Genomic DNA, 20,390 nt, shown 5'->3' on the forward strand with positions numbered 1-20,390 from the left:
CCCGGAAAAATTTTTTAAAAGAGGGGGCACCAAAGTGGGCCTTAGGGACTGGTGATACTCTATTTCTTGACTTGGGTGGTGGTGATAGCAGCATTCTCTGTCATCATTCACTCAGCTCTATTCTTTGTTTGGTGTATTTTTCATGGCTATGTTATTCTTCCATAAAAACAGAGAAAAAATAGGGTACTTGGCTGGCTCAGTCAGAAGAACATGTGACTCTTGGTCTTGGTCATGAGTTCAAAAAGAGAGAACAAAAGGGGCACCTGGGTGGCTCAGTCGGTTAAGCGTCTGACTTCAGCTCAGGTCATGTTCTCACGGTTCGTGGTTCGAGCCCCGCGCTGGGCTCTGTGCTGACAGCACAGAGCCTGGAGCCTGCTTCGGATTCTGTGTCTCCCTCTCTGGCCCTGCCCCGCTCACACTCTGTCTCACTCTCTCAAAAATAAACAAAATATTTCTTTAAAAGAGAGAAAAAAAGAAAACATTGTTTTCAACTACTCAGAGCCTCTGTATCTTTGAGCAGGCATGTGATCTTTACCCACTCCCTCACTCTGGAGTTGCCTGATGTGTGTGTGCCAGCACCATTAGGTACCCGTTTCTACACCAGAGGTCAGCCCAACCCCCCAGCCCTCATGGCCCCTCAAAATTTCTTGAGTTTTTTCCCTCAGCCCCACCCAAACACCCACCCGAGTGGCTTAGTTGTCTCCCTCTGCCCTTTCTTTTGCTCACCATATCCCACATTTACCATCCTTCCAAGCAGCCAAAGGGGTGTTTTCTCAAAGAGTTTCCTCACTGAGGAACTCTCTGGCTAATCATATTTCCCTCTGTGGTTCTAATTTTGTGTTGTGAGAGCACCATCAGGGTATCTGCTGAGTGGGTCCTGGAGGTCCGCACCCTCTCACAGCATCCGTTTGCTGCCAGAGGCCAGTATGTAACTTTGTCACCTGGGGCTCTCGCATCCCTTACAATCACGTGCCAGGGCCTCTTGGACAATCATACAGAAACCGGCAGGGCCTTCTGATCCTCATGCCATGGGGCCCTACTTTGCTCATCATAGGTGCCAGCACGGGGACAGATGGCACAGCACAGCCCTGCCCTTCCAGTGTCCGTGTGTGCGCAAAACAGGGAACAGAGCAAGGCATGGGGGCTGTCACAGGACCTGTGCTTTTCACTCAATTACACTATCTCAGGAGGAGAATCATGGTTCTCTCAGCACTCCAGTGAGGAAGAAGTCATGGCCGGAAGTCAGTGTCACTGACTCTGGATGTGAAGGGAAAGGCAGAATGGCTCTGGGATGAAGAACGACCAGGCTGTGCCACACAGCTTTACTGGGGGGCATTTTGTCAGCCTCTCTTCAGGTCCAGCAGGGGAGCCTGTGCGTTTAACCCGAGTCAGCTGTTAAGGAAGGACATCTCATCAGCCATGAGTGCTTAGTTCCCTCATCAGTTCTCATCAGTGCTTAGTTCCCTGTCAAATATTCCTGCCTCAGCTTCCTGAGGACCTGTTTTCAGGGGACCCCACCCCTAACCTCTCTGTGCTTCTTGCTGGATTAGACAGTCCTGTTGAGAAAATAACAGAACAGCCTTCTGCCTTCAGCCCCCCAATGACAAAGGAAAAGTTATGACTGGAAGTCACAGTATCGGGAACTCTGGACACGTGGAAGGGTCTTATGAGGATCGTCCTGGGTCAAAAACCAAAGGGAACTGATGAAAACCACTTCTGACTGATGTCTGTCTGTGGGTTCCTGACTCTCCTCCCCCCATTTATGGCGAGAACCTTTGTTAACTTGGGAGCCCACAAGGAAAATGAAGTTTTTGCCAAACGGTCCCTAATTCTCCTCAAACAGTAGTGCCAACTAAACCCCACAGCTGTTAAGATACTCTCCTTGCCCTACAGTAGTGGCCAAATCTCTGCTGAGGCTGCAAAATGAGGGGCTCTTGTTGGACCCACTGACAAATGAGAAAGGGAACAGAGCTGGACAGGCAGGGAGGGAGGCTGAGGCTGGGGTGGGGCCTGCTTCATTTGAGAGCAGCTATGAAGGAGAGGCTTTCAACAGGGAAGAGAGTCAGCATTCAAAGCAAAGAAAGATCTAAGTGAAGTCTGGGAGGGCAGTCGCCCACAAACGGACCACGGAGCACTCGGCTTGGCCCAGAAGCAGGAACTCAGGGAGAGAAGCTGGAACAGGGCTCAAGGAACTTTGATGGACAGACCTATCAGGGACCACCCCCTCCTTACACTGGAGAGATCAGGGCAAGCAAGTGACAAGGTCCTGAGGCCCCAGCGTCCCTGCCCATCCTCTCCCACAACAACCCAGGATCATACAGGGGAGCCTGTTTCTGGATGCCTGTGATTTATTTCCGAAGGTGAGCTGCAGCACACGGGAAAATACACATGGCTTTTCAGTCTACATTTTTACAGAGAAAATATTCTGTCATTGGCTTTCTGAGAAAATTTCTGTCATCTATTCTGTGAGGCTCCAGAATAGATGGCCTGTCTCTAAGATTCTGCTTTAAAGCAGGAGCTTGGCCAAGACCCTTGGGGGTGGGAGCAAGGGAAAGCGACCCCCACGGGGAGCGGGGAGCACAGGAGAAGCACTCACTGCAAAGCTAAGGCAAAGAACAGCTGGCGGAAGGTGGCTCCCCTCACCCCAAAGACATGGCTTGCTGAGGCCCAGGACCCAGACGAGGCAGGACAGGGATGGCGGCTCTAGCCCAGCCCGGAGCAGCAGCGGGACTCTGAGTGTGTGTTTGTGCTGGGGGGGGGGAGGGGGCATGCTGAAGAGGCAGCCTACCGGGAGATGGAGGGGCTTTAGCTCACACAGGCCCTCTGCCCCAGCGTAGCTCCCAGAGCGTGGTCCCCAATCCCACACTTGGCCCCTGGCACTGGCTCTATTTCAGGTGGGGGCCCTGCTCAGGTCCCTTCCACCACCACCTCCCCCACACCGTCTGTGCAAAACATGCTTAGGGCCAAGCCTCCGCGTCCCCTGCACCCTGACCGGGGCTGCAGGGAAGGGAGGGGAGGAAGGCGCTAGCTGGGGTCCTCGCCCAGCACCGGGAATTCCTTGCACATCTCTCGGACAATCATGCGGTCCATCTGGCCCTGGGGCGAGGCTTCCTCTTCAGTCAGGATGCGGCGCAGTGTGGCCTGCAGGTCGGGCAGCCGGTGGCGGTGCTGCAGGTAGGGTGTGGTGCGGATGACGGCGTGCATCAGGGAGAGGTACTCTACGCGAAGCTGTGGGAGGAGCAGGTGAGCTCAGGGACCCTGGGAGGCACTGCCACTGCCACCAGACAGGAACAGGCTGCCACGTGGACCCCAGGGCTGCGGACCGCCTCACGGCACCGAAGATCAGGGCTGCATCCCCAGCGCCCACAATGTGCCTGCCACATGAACTGGCCTTCAACAGTTGCTGAGTAAGTGAATGAATGGACCATTCCAGACACAGGCGTCCCAGAACGTGGCCAGCCCCCAGGAGTCCTGGCTCAGAAAGGCGGCAAGGGGAAACCACCAGCTCCATCTTCCCAAAACTGAAGGCTTTCTCATGTTCTTTCTCTGACTAAAGCGCACAGCCGTCCATCTAAATGCACAGGCCAGTAACACAGCTGTCTTCTGTGACACCGCTCTCTCTCCTCTGTCGGCACACCTCATACCCAACCCACTCCTAGGACCTGGCCACTGTCCTACCTTCCACACATGCCAGAGTCCAGCTCTAACACGCCCTCTAGTCTGACACCCCAGCTGCTCCTTTTCCCCACAGACCCCCAATCCACTGACACGATCCCAATGCTTTTCCTCCATCTGCCCCCCTCACTATCCCTTATTTCCCTCTTTCCCTATGGTTAGAGGACTCAATCCCTTCTCTAGGCAGCACCACCCTGTAACCCCCCAGCCTGGTCAGACCACAGCACCTGCAAATCACTGCCCAGTGTCTAAGCCCTAGACAGCCACAGAGCCGTGTGCAGGCCTCAGCTTCCTTCCCTACCACAAGCCTCAGACGGACACGCAGCACTGCCTTGGCTCCTGCCACTTTTCTCTGCTATGTTCACACACCCTTAAGAACCACGGCCCACCTCTTCTAGGCTTTCCAGACCCCAAAGTGCCTGGACAGCTGGCCTTGTGCTTCATGAAGAAAACAAGCAATCTTTCAGAAAGCCCTTGTCTTCCCCTCGCAGCACCGACATCTCACCTGTCTCTGCCAGAATAAGCTGCCTTGGCTCCCTTTAGGGTGAGGGGTGTCCCTCCACAGCCCTGGGCCCTCCGCCACTGCCTGATCTACTTGACTTCTGTGGTGGCCCACTCTCCCGTCAGCCATTTCTTGATGCTTGCTGGATTATTCCCTCTGGCCCAGAGACCTGCACCAGCATCTCCTACCTCTAGAACACTTCCTGACGACTCCACATCTCCCTCAGGCGGACCCCCTCTTTTCTGCTCCCTTCACAGAAGAACTACAGGGGTTGTCTCCATTTACGGCTTCCAATTTCCCCCTCACTCCCCTCCAACTTCAAATTCTCTCTTAAACGTTCCATTTTTTTTCCCTCCACTCCACGGACGCTGCTTGTCAGTCACTTGGGAACTCTGTGGGGGCAATTCCAGTGGCCAATTCGCAGCCTCCGTCTTACTCAGGCTCTTAACTGTGGAGACAGCTCATTTCCCTCCTCCTCCGAACCTTGCTTTGGGCTCCTGCTCTCTCCAGGGTTTCCTCCTGGGCTCCTCCCTACTTGTCCTCACTGTGCCCTGGGCCGAGGCCTGAGCTGCCCTCTGACCCCTCCTCCTCACACTCTAGGTGGTGGCCCTGAAACAGGCTTCCTGTCACACTGGTGCACAGGCAACTCCCCAGTGTCTCTCTCCAGTGTCCCAACTCGGCTCCACTGCTCCTGAATGTGCTCCGTACCTGGCTGTCTAACAGGTATCTTCTCAAACCTGACACATCAAAATGCAACTCCATTTCCCCCCCAAAGAGTGTTTCCCCACCTCAGTAATCACACTTCATCCACTTGATTGCTCAACACAAGTCCAGTGGTAAGCCCTGGGACCCACTTCCCATACCCACAAATCTGACCTCTTCCCAGGAGGCCACGGCTGGGCTGCCCTGACAGCTGCGGCTGCTTCTTCACAGACCTCCTCCTCCCCTGGGCTCATACAGTCCACACTCCGTTCGGGGTGTCCATCAGGTCACTTCTCCTCTTCTGAGATCAGAAGCTCCTGCTGCAGCCTCTGAGGCCTTGTGTAAATGCCACCTCCTCCCGCCTGACTCCGCTGCCCTCCCCACCCCAGCTCTGTCCAGACAGTCTGGCCCAGATCAGCTCACCGGGGCTCCTCTGGGTCTGGGCACACCTGCCATGGCTTACTGAGTGGCCTCCACACTGGCCTGGCTCCAGCTGTGTCCCGTCCCCAGTCTCCGTCAGTGTCCTGTCTCCAGTCCATTTTGTTTCGGTTTCTACACACCTCCCATCCCCACTGCAGCCACCTCTAGGTACCTTGTCTCCGGGCGACAGGTCCGCGATGTGGCGCACGGTGATGTCAATGAGTGCCATCATGTCTGTGTGGTAGAAGATGGCAGCCGTGGCGGGGCTGGCGAACACGTCCTGCAGGAACTTGAGGATGGAGTGTGGCGGCTGCGGCTCATGTTTGAAGATGCGCACGGGGTCATCTAGGAAGCAGGGGGAAGAGAAGAGGGGTCAGGGCTGTCACTGTGGGAGGGCCAGAGCCACTGCAGAGAGTTACTGGGGATCATGGAGTCCCAGGACAGCAAAGCAGCGCCACACAGATTCCTTGCACCCTCACCTCCTCTGTTCAGGAGCAAGAGAAGCTTCTCGGAGAAGATCTTGACGTTGGAGTGTTTGCTCAGGGCGGTCATGATGACGTTCTGGTCAGGGGCTGAGGAAGGACATGGGTGTCGGTAGATCAGCGCACAGGTACCCAGCCAGAACCCCCAGCTGGTTGGCCACCTCCCGCTGGGCCCCATTCCCACCTGGCAGGTGCAAGTTGAGAGCCAGAAGCAGGTTCATGCAGAGATCGGGCAGCTGTTCTGTGGTGTCCAGGGGCAGCCCATCCTCGACGATGCTCAGCAGGAACTGGGCAAAGGGTGTGCCCAGGTGCTCTGGGAGGGGGGTGCATGGAGTCAGCCCTTCCCGTCTGTGCACACCACCCAGCCCCCTGGGTCTCCGTCAGCTCTGGGGACACCCGATCCCTGTCAGGTACGTGCAGTGGGGCTCCCAGTGGTCAGCTGGTCAGTGACCTGCTCACTTACCATAGTGCGCATATGGCACTGCCTCCCCCATGGAGAAGACCATGGCCAGGATGAGGGCGGAGTAACAGAGTTTCTGGTGATCTGGGGGGCAAGGCAGGCGGTGAGAGCCCCTACAGATGGTGGGAACCCCCCACACGGCAGGAAGCTCCCCCTCGCCTCACCCTGCGTGTCTGTCTGCATGTCCCGTGCCAGCTCCACAGGCAGCACAGACGACACGAGTGTGGAGATGATGGCTGCATCCAGGCTGCACATGGCGCCAAAGCACTTGAGGAGCAGCAGCCGCAGGGACACCCGGTGCTCCTGGCAGGAGACCCTGTGCACTCAGTGCCCGGAACCCCCACCTCTACCCGGGTGCCTCCACGCCCCCGCCCCTCTGTCTTGCACACACCATTTGGTAGTAGGCCACCAAGGCCAGGACAGACTCGAACTCATTTCTCTTGCACATTTTCTTGCAAACTTCGGGGTCTGCATCCGTCTGTGGAGAGGAGGAAGCATGACACAATCAGTCAGTGTGAGCCGTGTGGCCACACATAAGCAAGCTGAGTACACGCAGGGGAGGCTCCTGAGCACTGGAGGGGACAGTGCAGGGTCGGGGGGAGACACCCGTGGGCCCCCACCCCGCACCAGAATATGCAGCAGCTCCTCCAGGTAGCAGCGGATGACCCCTTCATCCTCGTACAGGGCCCAGCTGCGCTGCTGGGCATCGTCCTTGCGCCGAGCCAGGTCTGCAAAGATCACCTCCAGCCGCTGCTGGTCATGGCAGACTTGCCCTGAGGGCAGGGCAGTGCTCAGGTCCTGGGGGGAGAGAGGAATGGCTCAGCACATTCCTTGTCCCTCACCATCTCCAGGAAGCCCCCAAGGTTTAGAAGTCAACCCAGACCCTGAGAATGTCACAGGTGTGAGTTCCAGGCCGACATTGGGAAAGGGTTCCCAGCCTCATCTCTCAGGGCTGCTCCTAGTCAGTGTCCTCCCAGAACCTGCGAGGGGACCAGCCCCTGGTTCTCTTCCTTCCTCCCCTCTGCCCCACCTCAAGATCCCACTAAGGACCCTGCTCCTGTGGCCCACACCTCAACATCAAAGCTCCCAAGGGCACCAGCCCAATTCTACACCCCCTTTGCAAGCAAGTCCACTGCCCCCAGTCTTGATAACCTGCTGGGCTCAGATTCTGCCTGAGACACATCTGTGGGTGCCTTCCAACAACCTGCCGCTCATCCCAGCCCTGTAGAAACATTTTCCTCGAGGAAGGCCACCGACTGTATCACTGCCTGAGTGTGACTGAGATGCTACCCTCCGAATCCACATGAAGTGGCACCAGGCCTGGTCATCTCCCCACCTCCCCCGTCTCCCCCAAATGTTTCCAGCCTGGCAGTACCCACCGTACTCAACACAGACAAGTCCACTGACCTGCTGCTCCCTCCACCCCACACCAGAGCTGCTAGGTCATGGGGCCCTAAGGAGGGACCTTGGGCCCATCTGGTCCCCAGATGGAGATGGCTCATCGCCCTCCAATCCCGCTTCCTGATCAGTGCCCCAACCCTGGCAAAAGATCCCACCCACCCTACAATGCCCACACACCTGACTCACACCTGAGTCAGTACTGAGGCCTCTGTCACAGCTCTCAAAGCACCCACTCCTTTCTACTGCCAAGGCCAGCGAGGTACTGCCTTCTCTCATGCTCTATGTCCACTCCTCCCCTGCAGCCAGAGATGACTCTTGCCCACCTGCATCTGGTCTCATCTATCACCTGCCCCGGGTCTCACCTCTCCCATACCACCTGTTCCCTCACTCCCTGTATTACAGCCATGCTGGCCTTGTTCCACCTCCTCCTGTGAGCCAAGCTCGGTCCTGCCTCATGGCCTTGGTCCAGGCTGAGCCTCTGCCTGGAATGCTCTTCCTCCCTTTCTCCTCCAAGGATCAGCTCAAATGTCCCCAGCACCCAGCACAATGAAGGCCAGGCTAGAGCTCAATAAACACCTGTCGAGTCAAGGCTGGACACAAGCATGAGAGTGGGAATGGGGCAGGGGAGGCAGGGCGGCCCGAGGATGGGGAGGCCCCTGGCCCTGCCGCCCACCCTCACCTTGCCCTCTACCAGCGAGAGGAGGACCTGCTCCATGATAGGCGAGCTGGCCGGCACAGAGGCCTGGATGTGACCCACCACGACGCCAATAGCCACACGGCATAGCTCGTGGCTCAGGCCGGTGTTTCTCCGCACGAGCTCCATCAGCTCTGCCCCGATGGTCTTGGGCACAGCAGTCTCGGCCACCACCTTCTCCTCTGTAGTCCCCAGGTTCAGCGCACCCAGGGCCTCCAGCTCATCAGGGGCTGAGGTTGTATCAACTGCCACCTCCTCTGTAGGGGGCTCAGGGGCTGGCACCTTGGAGGGAGGGGGCTGAGCTTGGGACACAGTGGTGTGAGTGCCTCGGCGGGGCACAGGTGGGGGCGTGGGTGAGCAGCTGGGGCCCAGCTCAGACGAGCTAGAGCCGGTACAGAGCGTGTCAAGGGAGGTGCTGCTGACTGAGGAGCCGCTGGACACAGAACTGCCCCCGGAGGGCGTGGTGTTGCGGCCGCCTGTGGGCAGAGAGCGGATGCTGTGCTGGGACAGCCCCCTGGGTCCCCTACCCCTCCAGGCCCTGAGCCCCGCCCTCCCAACACAGGGCCTGGTTTCTCTGCTAGACCCACCCCTCCAAGCCCAGAGCCCCCAACTTTCTGACACAGGCAAAGCAATCATTCCACCACAGGGTACTTCCCCAATTGCCCCAATCCCGCCTCTCACCACTGCCTGAGGCCACCAGGGCCTCACGGTCTCGGCGCTTCACAGGTGGAGGTGGCATGGCGGGTGCTGCTCGGCGAGGCTGTGGTGGGATCTGAGAGGACAGAAGCGGGATCTGGGAGGACACGCTGCCATCTGGGGTACCGGCCTGGCTAAGGCCCTGAGCTCTTGGCACAGGCGGGCTACGGCTCTGCATCACTGACCCGCCTGGACCCTTGGAACCTCTGGACCAAGCCTAAGCTCCACCCACCTCCCTCGGCCAGGATGTCCTCTCCACATACCTGGTAGAGGCCTCCGTCCGCCCCGAGATACTCGGAACTAGGGAGGCTGTGCTGCCGCTCAAACCCAGCTCGACACGTCCCATTGGGCTGCCTGGCAGCAGCAGTGTCCAGATGGTGGTCACTGGTGGATGGGGTCATAGCTGCAGGGCTGGAGGCTGAGGGGCCTCTGCGGGACAGAGTCTCTTTCCGGTGGTGGATCAGCTTCCTGATGGAGGGACAAGGAGCTTACTGGGCGAGTTACCTTAAACTCCCAAAGTCCTTACATGCTCCCCATGGGTCCTGGGCCCCCCAAAGCTCGGGCTCCTGCCACCTCCCTCATGCCCCACCCTACTCTGCATTACCCCAGCTCTGCCTTACACACAACCCCAGTATCCACTGAAGGACCCCCACCCAACTGTGCTCATTAGGGTAATGGGGTGGAGGCGGTGCCCTCTTCCCCTCACCCACACTCACTGAAGGACTCCACGCTGCTCCAGGCTGTACTTGCCACCATCCCGCATGGCTGCATTGTGCACAGCCTCAATGGCCCGGTCAATGGCTTGGAGGACATCTTGCTCCAGGCCCTGGGGGGGAGGGCAAGGATGGGCAGTTAGACCTGGGGGCCAAGTGAGGGTACTGAGCCCAGACCCAGCCCAGGATGCAACCGGGGCAGACAGAGGACCATTATAGCTAAAGGCTGGAATGGTAGACATGAACACAGAAGTTGAACCAGAATATCAAATAAGGTTCTCAAACGGTGTCACTCAGGGAGCTGGGGCATGGGGTGGCCTCATGCCGCTGCTTTACATCCTGGGGCCCCACTCAGACCCCACAGTGAGGCTCTCAGCTGTCTCTGAAAATCAGGGGTCCAGAGCAAAAACAGCCCAGGGACCCCCAGCTTGAGGCCAGCAGTACACACCTAGTCTCTCCCCAGGTTTGGCTCAGAGCCCAGGCTGAAATGCCAAGCAGGGAGCCTCTAGTGTCTGGAACCCTTAACAAATCACTCTGGATCTTGTTGATCCTTCGCAAAACCAAGGTCACACTCCAGAATAGCCCTGTCCTCATAGAGCCTTCTGCAGGCCCTGGGATGGGCCTGAGGGACCAGCTGGGGATGGGCCAAAGGGATCTCCTCTCTCCACCCCTGCTTCTAGCCCTCATCCCCCTCAGCTGTTCCAAGGAATCTTCCAGACCTGCCCTGGGAAGCGGCAGTTTTGTTTGTGGCAAAGGACGGACATGGGAGAGGGGCCTGGCCCCTGTCCCAGATTCCATGCTGCAGACCCAGCAACTCAGGGGTCCAATCTACCCAGCCTGCCTGGCATGGTGTGAAGAGTAAGGGGTGGCAGCTGTGGGACCAGCCACTTTCACCCCTTCCCTGTCCACGATGGTCCATCAGGCTACATGGAAGTCTCAGAACTGAGGTGACGTCACTCCAGAGAGGGTCTAAGGAGCTTCCCTGAGGGGGACAGACAGATGGATGCAGAGGTCAGCAAAGCCCTCCAGGTACCACGGGGTGTGCCAGAATGCAGAGAGACAGCAGACAGAAAGGGGAACAGAAAAAGAAATACATACACATAGAAAATAAGGAAGAGATAGAAAGAGAGGGAGGGAGGGAGGGAGAGAGAGCGAGACAGGCAGAGGGAGACAACGCAGAAAGAAATTGAAAGCTGGAGACAGAGAAAGGGAGAGAGTCGTAATGACAGACAGAGTTAGGGAGACTGAAGCAGAGGGAGGTATGCAGAAAGAAACTATGAGAGAAACCATGGCCTCTCTGCTGTCCCCAAACACCAAGCCCCACTGGCCCTGGAGAGGAGCCTCACAGGCTCTTCGAGAAGAGGCCTCCAACAAGCCCCCAGCCCCAGAGGGGCTGGGTCTGACACATTCACGATAGAGCTGGCAGCCTCTGTGTCCAGGGCCCCACTCATACCCCAGGCACTCCTAGATGGAAACAAGCTGAGGGTCCAGGGCCCATCTCCTCTGGCAAGACCAGATGACATCTCCAAATTTATCCTGTTATTTCTGTCCTGAACCAGGCTGGGACAGGATGTTTCCAAAAGGATAAGGACTAGGATGGGGCGGGGGTGTCTGGCACAGGCCAGGCCTGGAGGCTCCAGGCCCTCCTTTCCCCTGAGGTCAGAATAGACCAGCTAGAGACATTGCACCCCAGCCCCCACAGCAGGACTATTCTTGGGGAAACAGGAACTGGAGACGCAGCCTCCACTGGAAGGAAATAGGGTCATAGTCAGACCAGGGGAAGCCATGAAGAGATCTCACTTCCTTACAATGGGAGCAGCCCCCACCCCAGGCTGGGGACACAGAGGGATGGAGCTTTTCACTTTCAGGGAAAATTAGTCTGTTAAGTCAGGGCCTGAACATGGCTTGTAATGGAGGGGTGGGGGTGGGGAGAGTAGTGCCAGGGAGTGTCAGCAAGGGCTGAGATCTTTGGTTCCAAGAGGGTTGGGGTCAGTCTGAAGAAGAGCTTAGGGGTGGCTGAGTACAGGAGGGTGAAAGACACTCAGGTCCCACCCTTAGTGGGTCATCTAGGAGATACGAGTATCATCTAGGCTCCAGGGCCTCAGTGGGGAAGTGAGGATGGAGGACGGTGGGGAAACAGGTGGTGTCCAGGGTGGTCTGGGGTCTTAGTGGTGGAGGCAGTGGCTCCAGCTGGGGGTCTGAGGGTAGGATCCAGGGGATCCAGTGAAAGGGCCAATTACAAATCTGGGATCTCAGGGATCTGAGGAACTGGTCAGAATTCAGTGGTACTGGATTCTCAGGACTGAGTCTTGAATTCTACTTAGATGGGGGTTCAGACAATGAGTCTCAATAGGTCTGGGATCCAAGGAGTCTCAGTCCCAGAGTTAGGCTTGCAGGTCCGGAGTCCTCAGAGTTGGCTGTCAAGGGCTTGGCCTTTTCTGGGAGTGCGGGCTCCTGGGGTCCCAGTTCTCGTGGGTCTGGGGTCTCAGGGTCTGGTGCTCAAACTCCCTATCTGCGGGAAGTTTTGGCGGGCCTGGGGCTCCGGGGTCGGTCCCGAGAGCCTGCGATGGGGCCCAGTCTAAGGACCGGTGAGGCCGGGCTGGGGAGGGGCACACTCACCTGCAGGCGGCGCAGGTAGGCGGGCGGCACGTAGCCGGTCTCGCCACTGCGCGCCCGCGCCGCCAGCCACCAGTGCGCGCTGCTGCGCTCCAGCACCAGGAAGGTCTCGCCCGCGGCGAACGCCAGCGCGTTGGGCTCCGCCGAGCGGAACGCGTAGAGCGCGCGATACATGGGGCCGGGCCGGGCCGCGCCGGGGCAGTGGAGGTGGCGGGGGCTGCGGAACCAGGACGGCAGGCCCGGAGAACCGCGATCGCCCCGCCCCGCCCCGTGACACACGACGCGTGCGCGCGCCCGCCCGCCCGCCAGCCGCAGCCCCGCCTCGGGAGGGGGGCAGCCCCCGCGCGGATCGCGGCGCCCCCTGGCGGCTCCAAGCGGCGCGACCCGGTGCTGCTCGAGTCCACCTCCAGTCGGCCTCCAGTCCGGTCCCGGTACCTCCGACTCCTAGACCACACACCCCTACCCCCGACCACTGGCTCCGCACCCTCCCGGGCGCCCCACCCCAGAGTCTCCGTCCTGGCCCTCCACTCAAACCCGGTGTGCGGCCGTCCTTCCTCCTTTGGCAGAGCCTGTGTCCTACGCTCTAGTCGCATGCGTCCCTGCCATCCCGGGGGAGTGGGTCCTGACCTACTAACAGTAGGGACGGCGACTCCGCGAGCGTAGTCCCATTGTTGGATCTCGCTGATTCAACACTTGGAGGCGCCTGTGGGGGGTCCGTCTCCTTGGTGTCCCAGGCCTCATGACCCCTCTCTGAGGAGTCCCTACTCCAGCCACACCGAAACCAGGTCGGCCATTCCCCAGTCCCAGTTTCTCACGTCCTGGATGCCCACCCCCCCCTCCCCCGCGCCCCCCCCCCCCTTCAATAGCTTCTCTCTACCCCTCTAATGTGGGTCTTTCCATAGGGTTTCCTCTGCCTGGGACCTAATTCCCTCCCTCACAGCATAAGGTCATTACTCTCCCAGTCGCTGTCATATTGCTCTATTGTCTTTATAGGACTTACAACTCCAAACCATCTTATGTCTGATGCTCCCTTGTGAGCAGATAGAAGAGCTGGTAAGGGTGGGGAGGGGGGTGCTAGGTAGCTTTAAGAGCTGGTTTGACCCTGCACACCTCCAATTAGCCTGGACTGGTCCTTGATGTCCTGAGGGAGGGAGGGACCCAGGGGAGAGGCCCTAAGGGTCCTGGGGGCCTCCCATTCCTGTCCAGCCACATTTCCCACCAGAAGCCTGGGCCCAGGGTGTAGCGGGTATGGGCACAGCCAGGCCAGTACATGCAGTTGGCATTTGGGGACATAGTACACAGAGGCACAGTGGGCTTCAGAAAGGAGTGTGGGGCTGATAGAACTGGACATCAAGACCCTACCTTCTTGGCACTGGGTCTGCCCTTCTCCCTGGTGTCTGGTTCCGCAGTTCAAGACCTCCTGCCACACCTCCCAGTAACCCTCCTAGCACAGAAGTAGCTCTCTTCGGGGCCGCCCTGGCTACAGCTGCTTAGGACAGGAGATTGGCATAGTTGTGGGTTGCAGTGGTGACAAGAGGTTTGGTTAAGAGGACCCCCCTGCCTGGAACACCCTTTCTCACTGGGACCCCCACCCCCTCATCCTGCTGGGACCTTCTACCATGGAGCCCACCATTGCCAAAAGACCAGAGCCTGGCAGCTACCTGAGGCCTTGGTTTGGCTCCAGGACATCTGACATCACAATGACCAGCCAATTAGCTGCTGCCAGTGGTCCAGGAGATGGATCCAAGGTCTGGCACACCTGCTGCCCAACTTTGGCTTAAGTTGCATGGAGGACAGGAAAAGACCTGTATCAAGGGTCACGTAGTTCTTAGGGGATGCTGGGACACTAGGCCAGCACAGACCCAAAAGGAACCTAAGGTTATATGTGTGGAGGTCCTCTTTGGGTGACCTCAGGGCCCGTGAGGTGGGGGCAGTGGCAAGGAGAATATTCCTGGGCTAAGGTGGAGGACACAGAACGTGTCAGGATTATGAGGGCTGGGATGGGGTCTGGCTGCCTGCCCCTACTTAAGAACGACAGCAGCACTGTGTACAATTAACAAAAAGATTTGTATTAGAACATTTACACTCAGGGAAGAAAGAGGTATCTGCATCATCAAATGTGGAATGTTGAAGAAATAGTTAAAATAAATAAAAGACTCCGAACGCGATTGGGGCTGGCTCAGGCTGGGACCCACAGAGGCCTCTGCACATCAGCTCCAGGCTGCAGGGGCCAACGCCTGGCCATACTGGCCTCCTCCCCGACGCAGCACAGCTGTGCCTGGGACACAGAGAGTCTCTCAGGTGCTGGTGCAGCCAGCAAACTCACTCCCCACTTTCCTCGCTTATCTCTGTGACAATGTCTATGAGGCTCTGGAGCCCGAAGATATAGCCAGCATCCTGGCCCTCATGTACCACGCTGTCCTCGCCATACAGCCTGCAGGTGGTGTGTGCAAAGTCGATCATGCGCACATCCACTGAGCTGGTGCCGATGGGCTTGTAGGCATAGGCACCTGCAGACTCGTCAGCTGACTCCTCAGACAGGTCCTCCAAGTCCTCAGCATCTGAGTCCAGGGCCACCTCAGGCCATTCTTTGCCATCATAGATGACCAATAGGGAGCTTGAGTAGAAGCGGTAGGACTCCTGTCGCTCCAAAATGGCTTTGAGCTCAGCCAGCTTCTTAAGCACAGGGCCCAGGAGTTCACGGCGCAGATACCGACCATTGTGGAAAAATTGGAAAAGTGCCTCCTTGAAGCCCTGCACTGACAGCTTTCGTCCGTGGTACTTGTTCATGAACATAAGCTGCCCACTCCCTGCCTGGTACACCTGTGGGAAGAGACCAGCAGGTTAGGTGCTGACAGCTGTCTCAGAGCCTGGACCCTGGGGAACAGCAGCAATAGGACACCCCTGGATCAGATCCTTTAACCTGTTAAGTACACCAGTCATACAAGGCAATACCCTTTCTGATCTACCACCACTCAGGATGCAGCCCTCTGACCTGGTTCTGTCCTCAGACCCCTGCTTAGCATATCAGTTGGTGGAGAAGGCCTAACCATCTTGCCTTCATTCCCACTCCTGTCCAGAGACTCTGGACTCAGTCAACCAGCTCAGCCCCAGACAGTTCACCGAGGCATGCATGCTTTTTTTTTCTAACCAGAAAGCAACAGACTCACTCAGCCATGCTGAAATCTTGAGAAAACAGCAGGACTATGCCCACGGTGGAGAGTAGAAGCTACTGGATGCCCTAGCCAGCCCGTGGTATGCACCAGCACTCCCCTCACCTGCATGCCACACACACGGACACCGATGACAGCAGATGTGCTCTGCTGGCACTTGCGGATCTGGTTGGCTGCCTTCTCCTCTGAAGCATCATCACCATGCTGGCGGGTACCCATCTTGAGGTCCAGGACACAAGGCACCTCATAGCGGGAAGTCAGATTTTCCAGTAAGATGAATTCTGAGTGGTTAAGGACAATCCTCCCTCTAAAGAAAAGGTGCTGCTGCATGGGGGCTTTGGCACTCCAGGGCACAATGCCTGCACACAGTGCCTCAGAAAAGCCCAGGTCCACAGAAGGCCCCATCAGTCCTGCTATCCCCCATGTAGGGAGCCCAAGGCTGACTAGAGAGCTAAAATCAAAGAACTGAATTCTTGTCAGGGAACTGGCATGAGGACCGCCTGCACCCGCACTCAACATAGGCCTGGGCGACATACATACGGCACTGCCACAACTCAACAAGGTATAGGAACAGGGTTTCACACTGTCCTAAGTTTCAAACAGAACATCAAATAAATAAATCCCATAACCTTCTATGTGAACTGGAAATATCTGCATAAACTCATGAAAAATTTTCTCTTTAAAATAAATGCGGGGGCGCCTGGGTGGCTCAGTCAGTTGAGCATCCGACTTCGGTTCAAGTCATGATTGCACAGCTTGTGAGTTCGAGCCCTGCGTCAGGCTCTGTGCTGACAGCTCAGAGCCTGGAGCCTGCTTTGGATTCTGTGTCTCCCTCTCTCTCTGCCCCTAACCCACTTGCATTCTGTCTCTGTCTCTCTCAAGGGTGAATAAACATTAAAAAAACCTTTTTTTTTTTTTAAATAAAATAAGTGTATTTCCCAGCTGTGTGGCACTGAAAAGGTCTAGAAACAATGACCAGATAGTTGTGTGAGCACCCTTAGTGTCCAGACCAGTTTTCCTAGGGCAGGGATTGGTGAACTATGGCTACTTGTTGTACAGCCTATGAACTAGAAATCGTTCTTAAAATTTTAAGTTGTCAAAAAATATGCATAATACTTCATGACACATGGAAAATTAAATGATGTGCAAATCTTGGTGATCATAAACAGTTTCATTGGGGTATAGTCATGCTCATTCATTTACATGATTATCTAGGACTACTTTCAAGCTACAGTGGCAGAGGTGTGGCAGCTTCAGCCTGTGAAGCCAGAAACATTTACTATCTGGCCCTCTACTGAGCAGGTTTGTAACTCCTGCCTCAGAGGAATGACTGAACTCACATCTGGAGTAGGAAATATACATGACCCTGGGCCATCTTTTCATACCAGAAAGTAAGAGAGTCGTCACAGACTACTATGATTGTGTCAGAAGGACTCGAGAGCCTATTTTAAAGTACGAAAAAAAATTTTTTTTAATGTTTATTTATTTTTGAGAGACAGAGCATGAGTAGGGGAGGGGCAGAGAGAGAGGGAGACACAGAATCCAAAGAGGCTCCAGGCTCTGAGCTGTCAGCACAGAGCCTGACGCGGGGGTTGAACTCTCCAGCCATGAGATCATGACCTGAGCCGAAGTTGGACGCTTACCAACTGAGCCACCCAGGTGCTTCTCAAGAGCCTATTTTAAAAGGCAAAACAAAACATGGAAGAATCTGTGCATCAGTAAAGATAAAACTGCAACGGACTAAAACCGCATCAAATATGTCTAAATTCACAGGTTCATAATAATGCTGAAAAACCCACTGGCATTTTGAATGGATGTTAAAAAACCCACCCATTATTCCAAATAATCAGTAAACAATCTACCTTTCCTATATAAACTATACCTCAGTATAAGCATATAATTGATGAGAAAAAGTTTATCTTTACAGATTCCAGCTAAGAAGGAATGACAAAATTAGAAAAGTGCCTAATGAAAAAATGGATCTAAGGCAATAGAAACACAGGCAAGACAGACAAATACTGCACCTCCTGATGGCCACTACCATTTCCAAGGGATCCTAGCTCCCACCTACCCCAAAACTGAACCTAAATCTGACCAAGCCTCTAGATCAAATTATCAAAACCTAATGGAAACAAAGAGAAAAGAGTAACATGTAAAAGACCACAGGGATGTAATCAGTAAAATTCAGATGGTGGGAAAGTTTAGAAGACCTAGTTTCTTTGACAAGAAATTTCCAAGATGAAAAAATAAAAAGGGTATTTAAAAAGACTTAAACATTTCAACCAAAAATGTGTGGACTTCACTTGGCTTTCCATTCAAACCGTCAGTAAAAACATATTTATGAGACAATTAGGAAAATGTGGACACAAACTAGATACTTGACAATAAGGCACTACTATCCAGTTTTAAGGAGCTCACATCTTAAAAATTCCCTTGTCTTGGGGCGCCTGGGTGGCTCAGTCAGTTAAGCGTCCAACCCCTGATCTCGGTTCAGGTCATCATCTCATAGTTCTTGAGTTTGAGCTCGCATCGGACTCTGAGCTGACAGTGTAGAGCCTGCTTGGGATCCTCTCTCTCTCTCTCTCTCTCTCTGCCCCTTCCCCACTCGTTCTCGTTTTCTAACTTAATTAAAAGAAAACCCCTATCTCTTAAAGATGCATGATGAGATGTGTATGGATGCAATGACACAGGAGACACTTCAGAAAGAGCTCGGTTGGGGGCACCTGGGTGGCTAGTCAGTTGAGTATTTGACTCTTAGTTTCAGCTCAGGTCATGACCTCATGGTTCATGGGTTCAAAACCCACACTGGGCTCCATGCTTACAGCACGGGGGCCTGCTTAGGATTTTCTCTCCCTTCCTTCCCTCCCTCTGGAAGAAAGGAAAAGAGGGGAGGGGAGAGGACAGGAGAGGAGAGGAAGAAAGGGAAAGGGAGAAAGGGAAAGGGAGAAAGGAAAAGAGAAAGGGAAAGGGAGAAAGGGGGAAAGGGAAAAAGGGAAAGGGAGAAAGAAACAGCTCGGCTGGGGGATGCTGGGTATAAGAGACAGTCACAGCCCAAGACTGACGTAAGTAGGTTAATCACCGAAACTGGGTGACTGGTACTTATAAGTTCAAAGTATTATTCTATGTTTAATATGTGTAAAATTTTCCCTAGTAAAAAGTTAAAAAATAAATAAATAAAACATACTCAATTCTGAGGAACTACCCCCTCAAGATTAAAAAAAGAAAGAAGGGGCACCTGTGTTTCAGCTCAGGTCATGATCTCACGGTTCCTGGAATAGAGTCCTGTGCTAATAGCACAGAGCCTGCTTGGGAACTCTCTTTGCCCCTTCCCTGCTCATGCATGCACATACACTCACTCTCAAAATAAACTAACTTTAAAAACTAAATAAATCAATTAAATTAAAAAGAAATCACTAAGTAAAAAAAAAAGCTGGGGGGTGGGGGGGAAGCCCCATGCTTTATTCATGTGCCAGTCTGGTGAACCAGGATTGAAAGGTAAGCACCCACTTGCCACTCCCATTCTTGGCAGGAAGCACTATCTGGGGACTTCTGTAGGAGTCTGAAAACACAAACCAGCCCCTTGCACTCTAGACTAAAGCCTCCCTGATGCAGGTTGGTTCCTCCATGAGGTGGCCCTCACCTGTATTCCCAGACCAGCCCTTGTTCCTAAGGGAGTGGTATTTGCCTATGGTTACCACAAAGGGTGCCCTGGCACAACCATGACTAGAAAATAAACCCAACCTCTCTGAGCTCCTAGGATCTCACTTACCCTCCCCTATCCCCAAGGCAAAGATACCCTGTGAGCAAAGGATACTGTATTGGTTCCGATGTTTTGCATTCTCCTTCATTCTCTGTAACTGTTGCTGGTGACACTTCATGCTCCAGGGGTTATAGTGTTTAAGCTGGGAACTGACATTCCCCTTTTTCTCTACGCTGTAGTACAAGACTTCAGATTTCTTTAGCCACTCAAATTCTTCTTCTAACTTATGGCTGTAAAGAGACAAGGAGCCAATAAATCACAACATCTTATCAGAATTCAGGGCCAAAGAGGCATGAAGAAACTTTTGGAGTGATGGGAAGTTTGAGATCTTGATGTGGTGGTGGTTTTAGTGTACACATTGAACACTTCAAATGGATACATTTTATTCTAAGTGGATTATACCTCAAGAAAGTTGACTTTGAAAAAATTAAAGGGCCAGATCACTGTTTTTTCTATAGCAAGAGAACCTAAGATGCAAGAACAGCCTCTGCCTCCACCACTGCACACCCCCCCACCCCCAAGCAGCCTTCACTGCCCTTTTTTTCTAGGCAGTACTGTCCCCTGGCTTCTGCTACATCCAAGTTCCCTGATTCCAAATGCTGGAGACTGGGAAAAGCTGAACTGAAATCCCATGTGAATAAGCCAACCTACTTAGCCACATTATAAACACTTCTCAATTTTTATATATTATTTATATTTTTACCAGTTCTGCCAAGAACCGGCTCTTGGAAGGCTCTGTGTCAGTGGATCCTACATTCCGGGGATGCCCAACTGACCATTTTGTCTCCCACCATCAATGAGCAACTTGAGGTGATGGGATAGTTCCTACCCTGGCCACTGCGACATCCCCAGGATGTAGCACAGGGCCTGGCACAGGGCAGCTGCAGGAGCAATGAGTGACTAAAACTCTTTTACAGCTGCCACTGTAGCTGTTTACCCAAAATGGCATGACCTAACCCAGAATCATTACAAAGACGCTGCCATGTGGGAACTGGCCACTGAGTGACAAGGCACCATCGTTTGAGTCTCTAGCTCCAGACGACCGGACTATAACTAAGATCCCATGACACCTCCCCTCCCATAGAGTCCAGGGTTC

General features: G+C 54.7%; 2 protein-coding genes across 4 annotated transcripts in view; both read right to left on the reverse strand.

The window, feature by feature from the left end:
* Positions 1 to 2,330: 2,330 nt before the first annotated feature.
* Positions 2,331 to 12,535, reverse strand: NCKIPSD (NCK interacting protein with SH3 domain). The gene is made up of 13 exons (XM_030306694.1): positions 12,365 to 12,535; positions 9,749 to 9,858; positions 9,296 to 9,500; positions 9,018 to 9,108; positions 8,322 to 8,812; positions 6,869 to 7,039; positions 6,633 to 6,719; positions 6,406 to 6,544; positions 6,245 to 6,325; positions 5,966 to 6,094; positions 5,779 to 5,871; positions 5,472 to 5,644; positions 2,331 to 3,228 (listed from the first exon to the last, which is right to left on the reverse strand). The coding sequence occupies exons 1-13, from the start codon at positions 12,533 to 12,535 to the stop codon at positions 3,025 to 3,027; spliced, it is 2,145 nt and encodes a 714-aa protein (XP_030162554.1). The 3' UTR covers positions 2,331 to 3,024.
* A 1,874-nt stretch (positions 12,536 to 14,409) lies between these two features.
* Positions 14,410 to 20,390, reverse strand: part of IP6K2 (inositol hexakisphosphate kinase 2) — a 30,655-nt gene continuing 24,674 nt past the window's right edge. For all 3 annotated transcript variants that reach the window (XM_030306697.1, XM_030306696.1, XM_030306695.1), the window contains exons 4-6: positions 19,349 to 19,524; positions 15,640 to 15,815; positions 14,410 to 15,184 (exon numbers count right to left, since the gene is read on the reverse strand). In XM_030306697.1, the coding sequence (XP_030162557.1) occupies positions 14,684 to 15,184; positions 15,640 to 15,815; positions 19,349 to 19,524 (853 nt within the window). In that variant the 3' untranslated portion in view covers positions 14,410 to 14,683. The remainder of the gene's footprint in view (positions 15,185 to 15,639; positions 15,816 to 19,348; positions 19,525 to 20,390) is intronic.

This window comes from Lynx canadensis, chromosome A2, assembly GCF_007474595.2.
Source record: "Lynx canadensis isolate LIC74 chromosome A2, mLynCan4.pri.v2, whole genome shotgun sequence".
NCBI classification, from domain to species: domain Eukaryota; kingdom Metazoa; phylum Chordata; class Mammalia; order Carnivora; family Felidae; genus Lynx; species Lynx canadensis.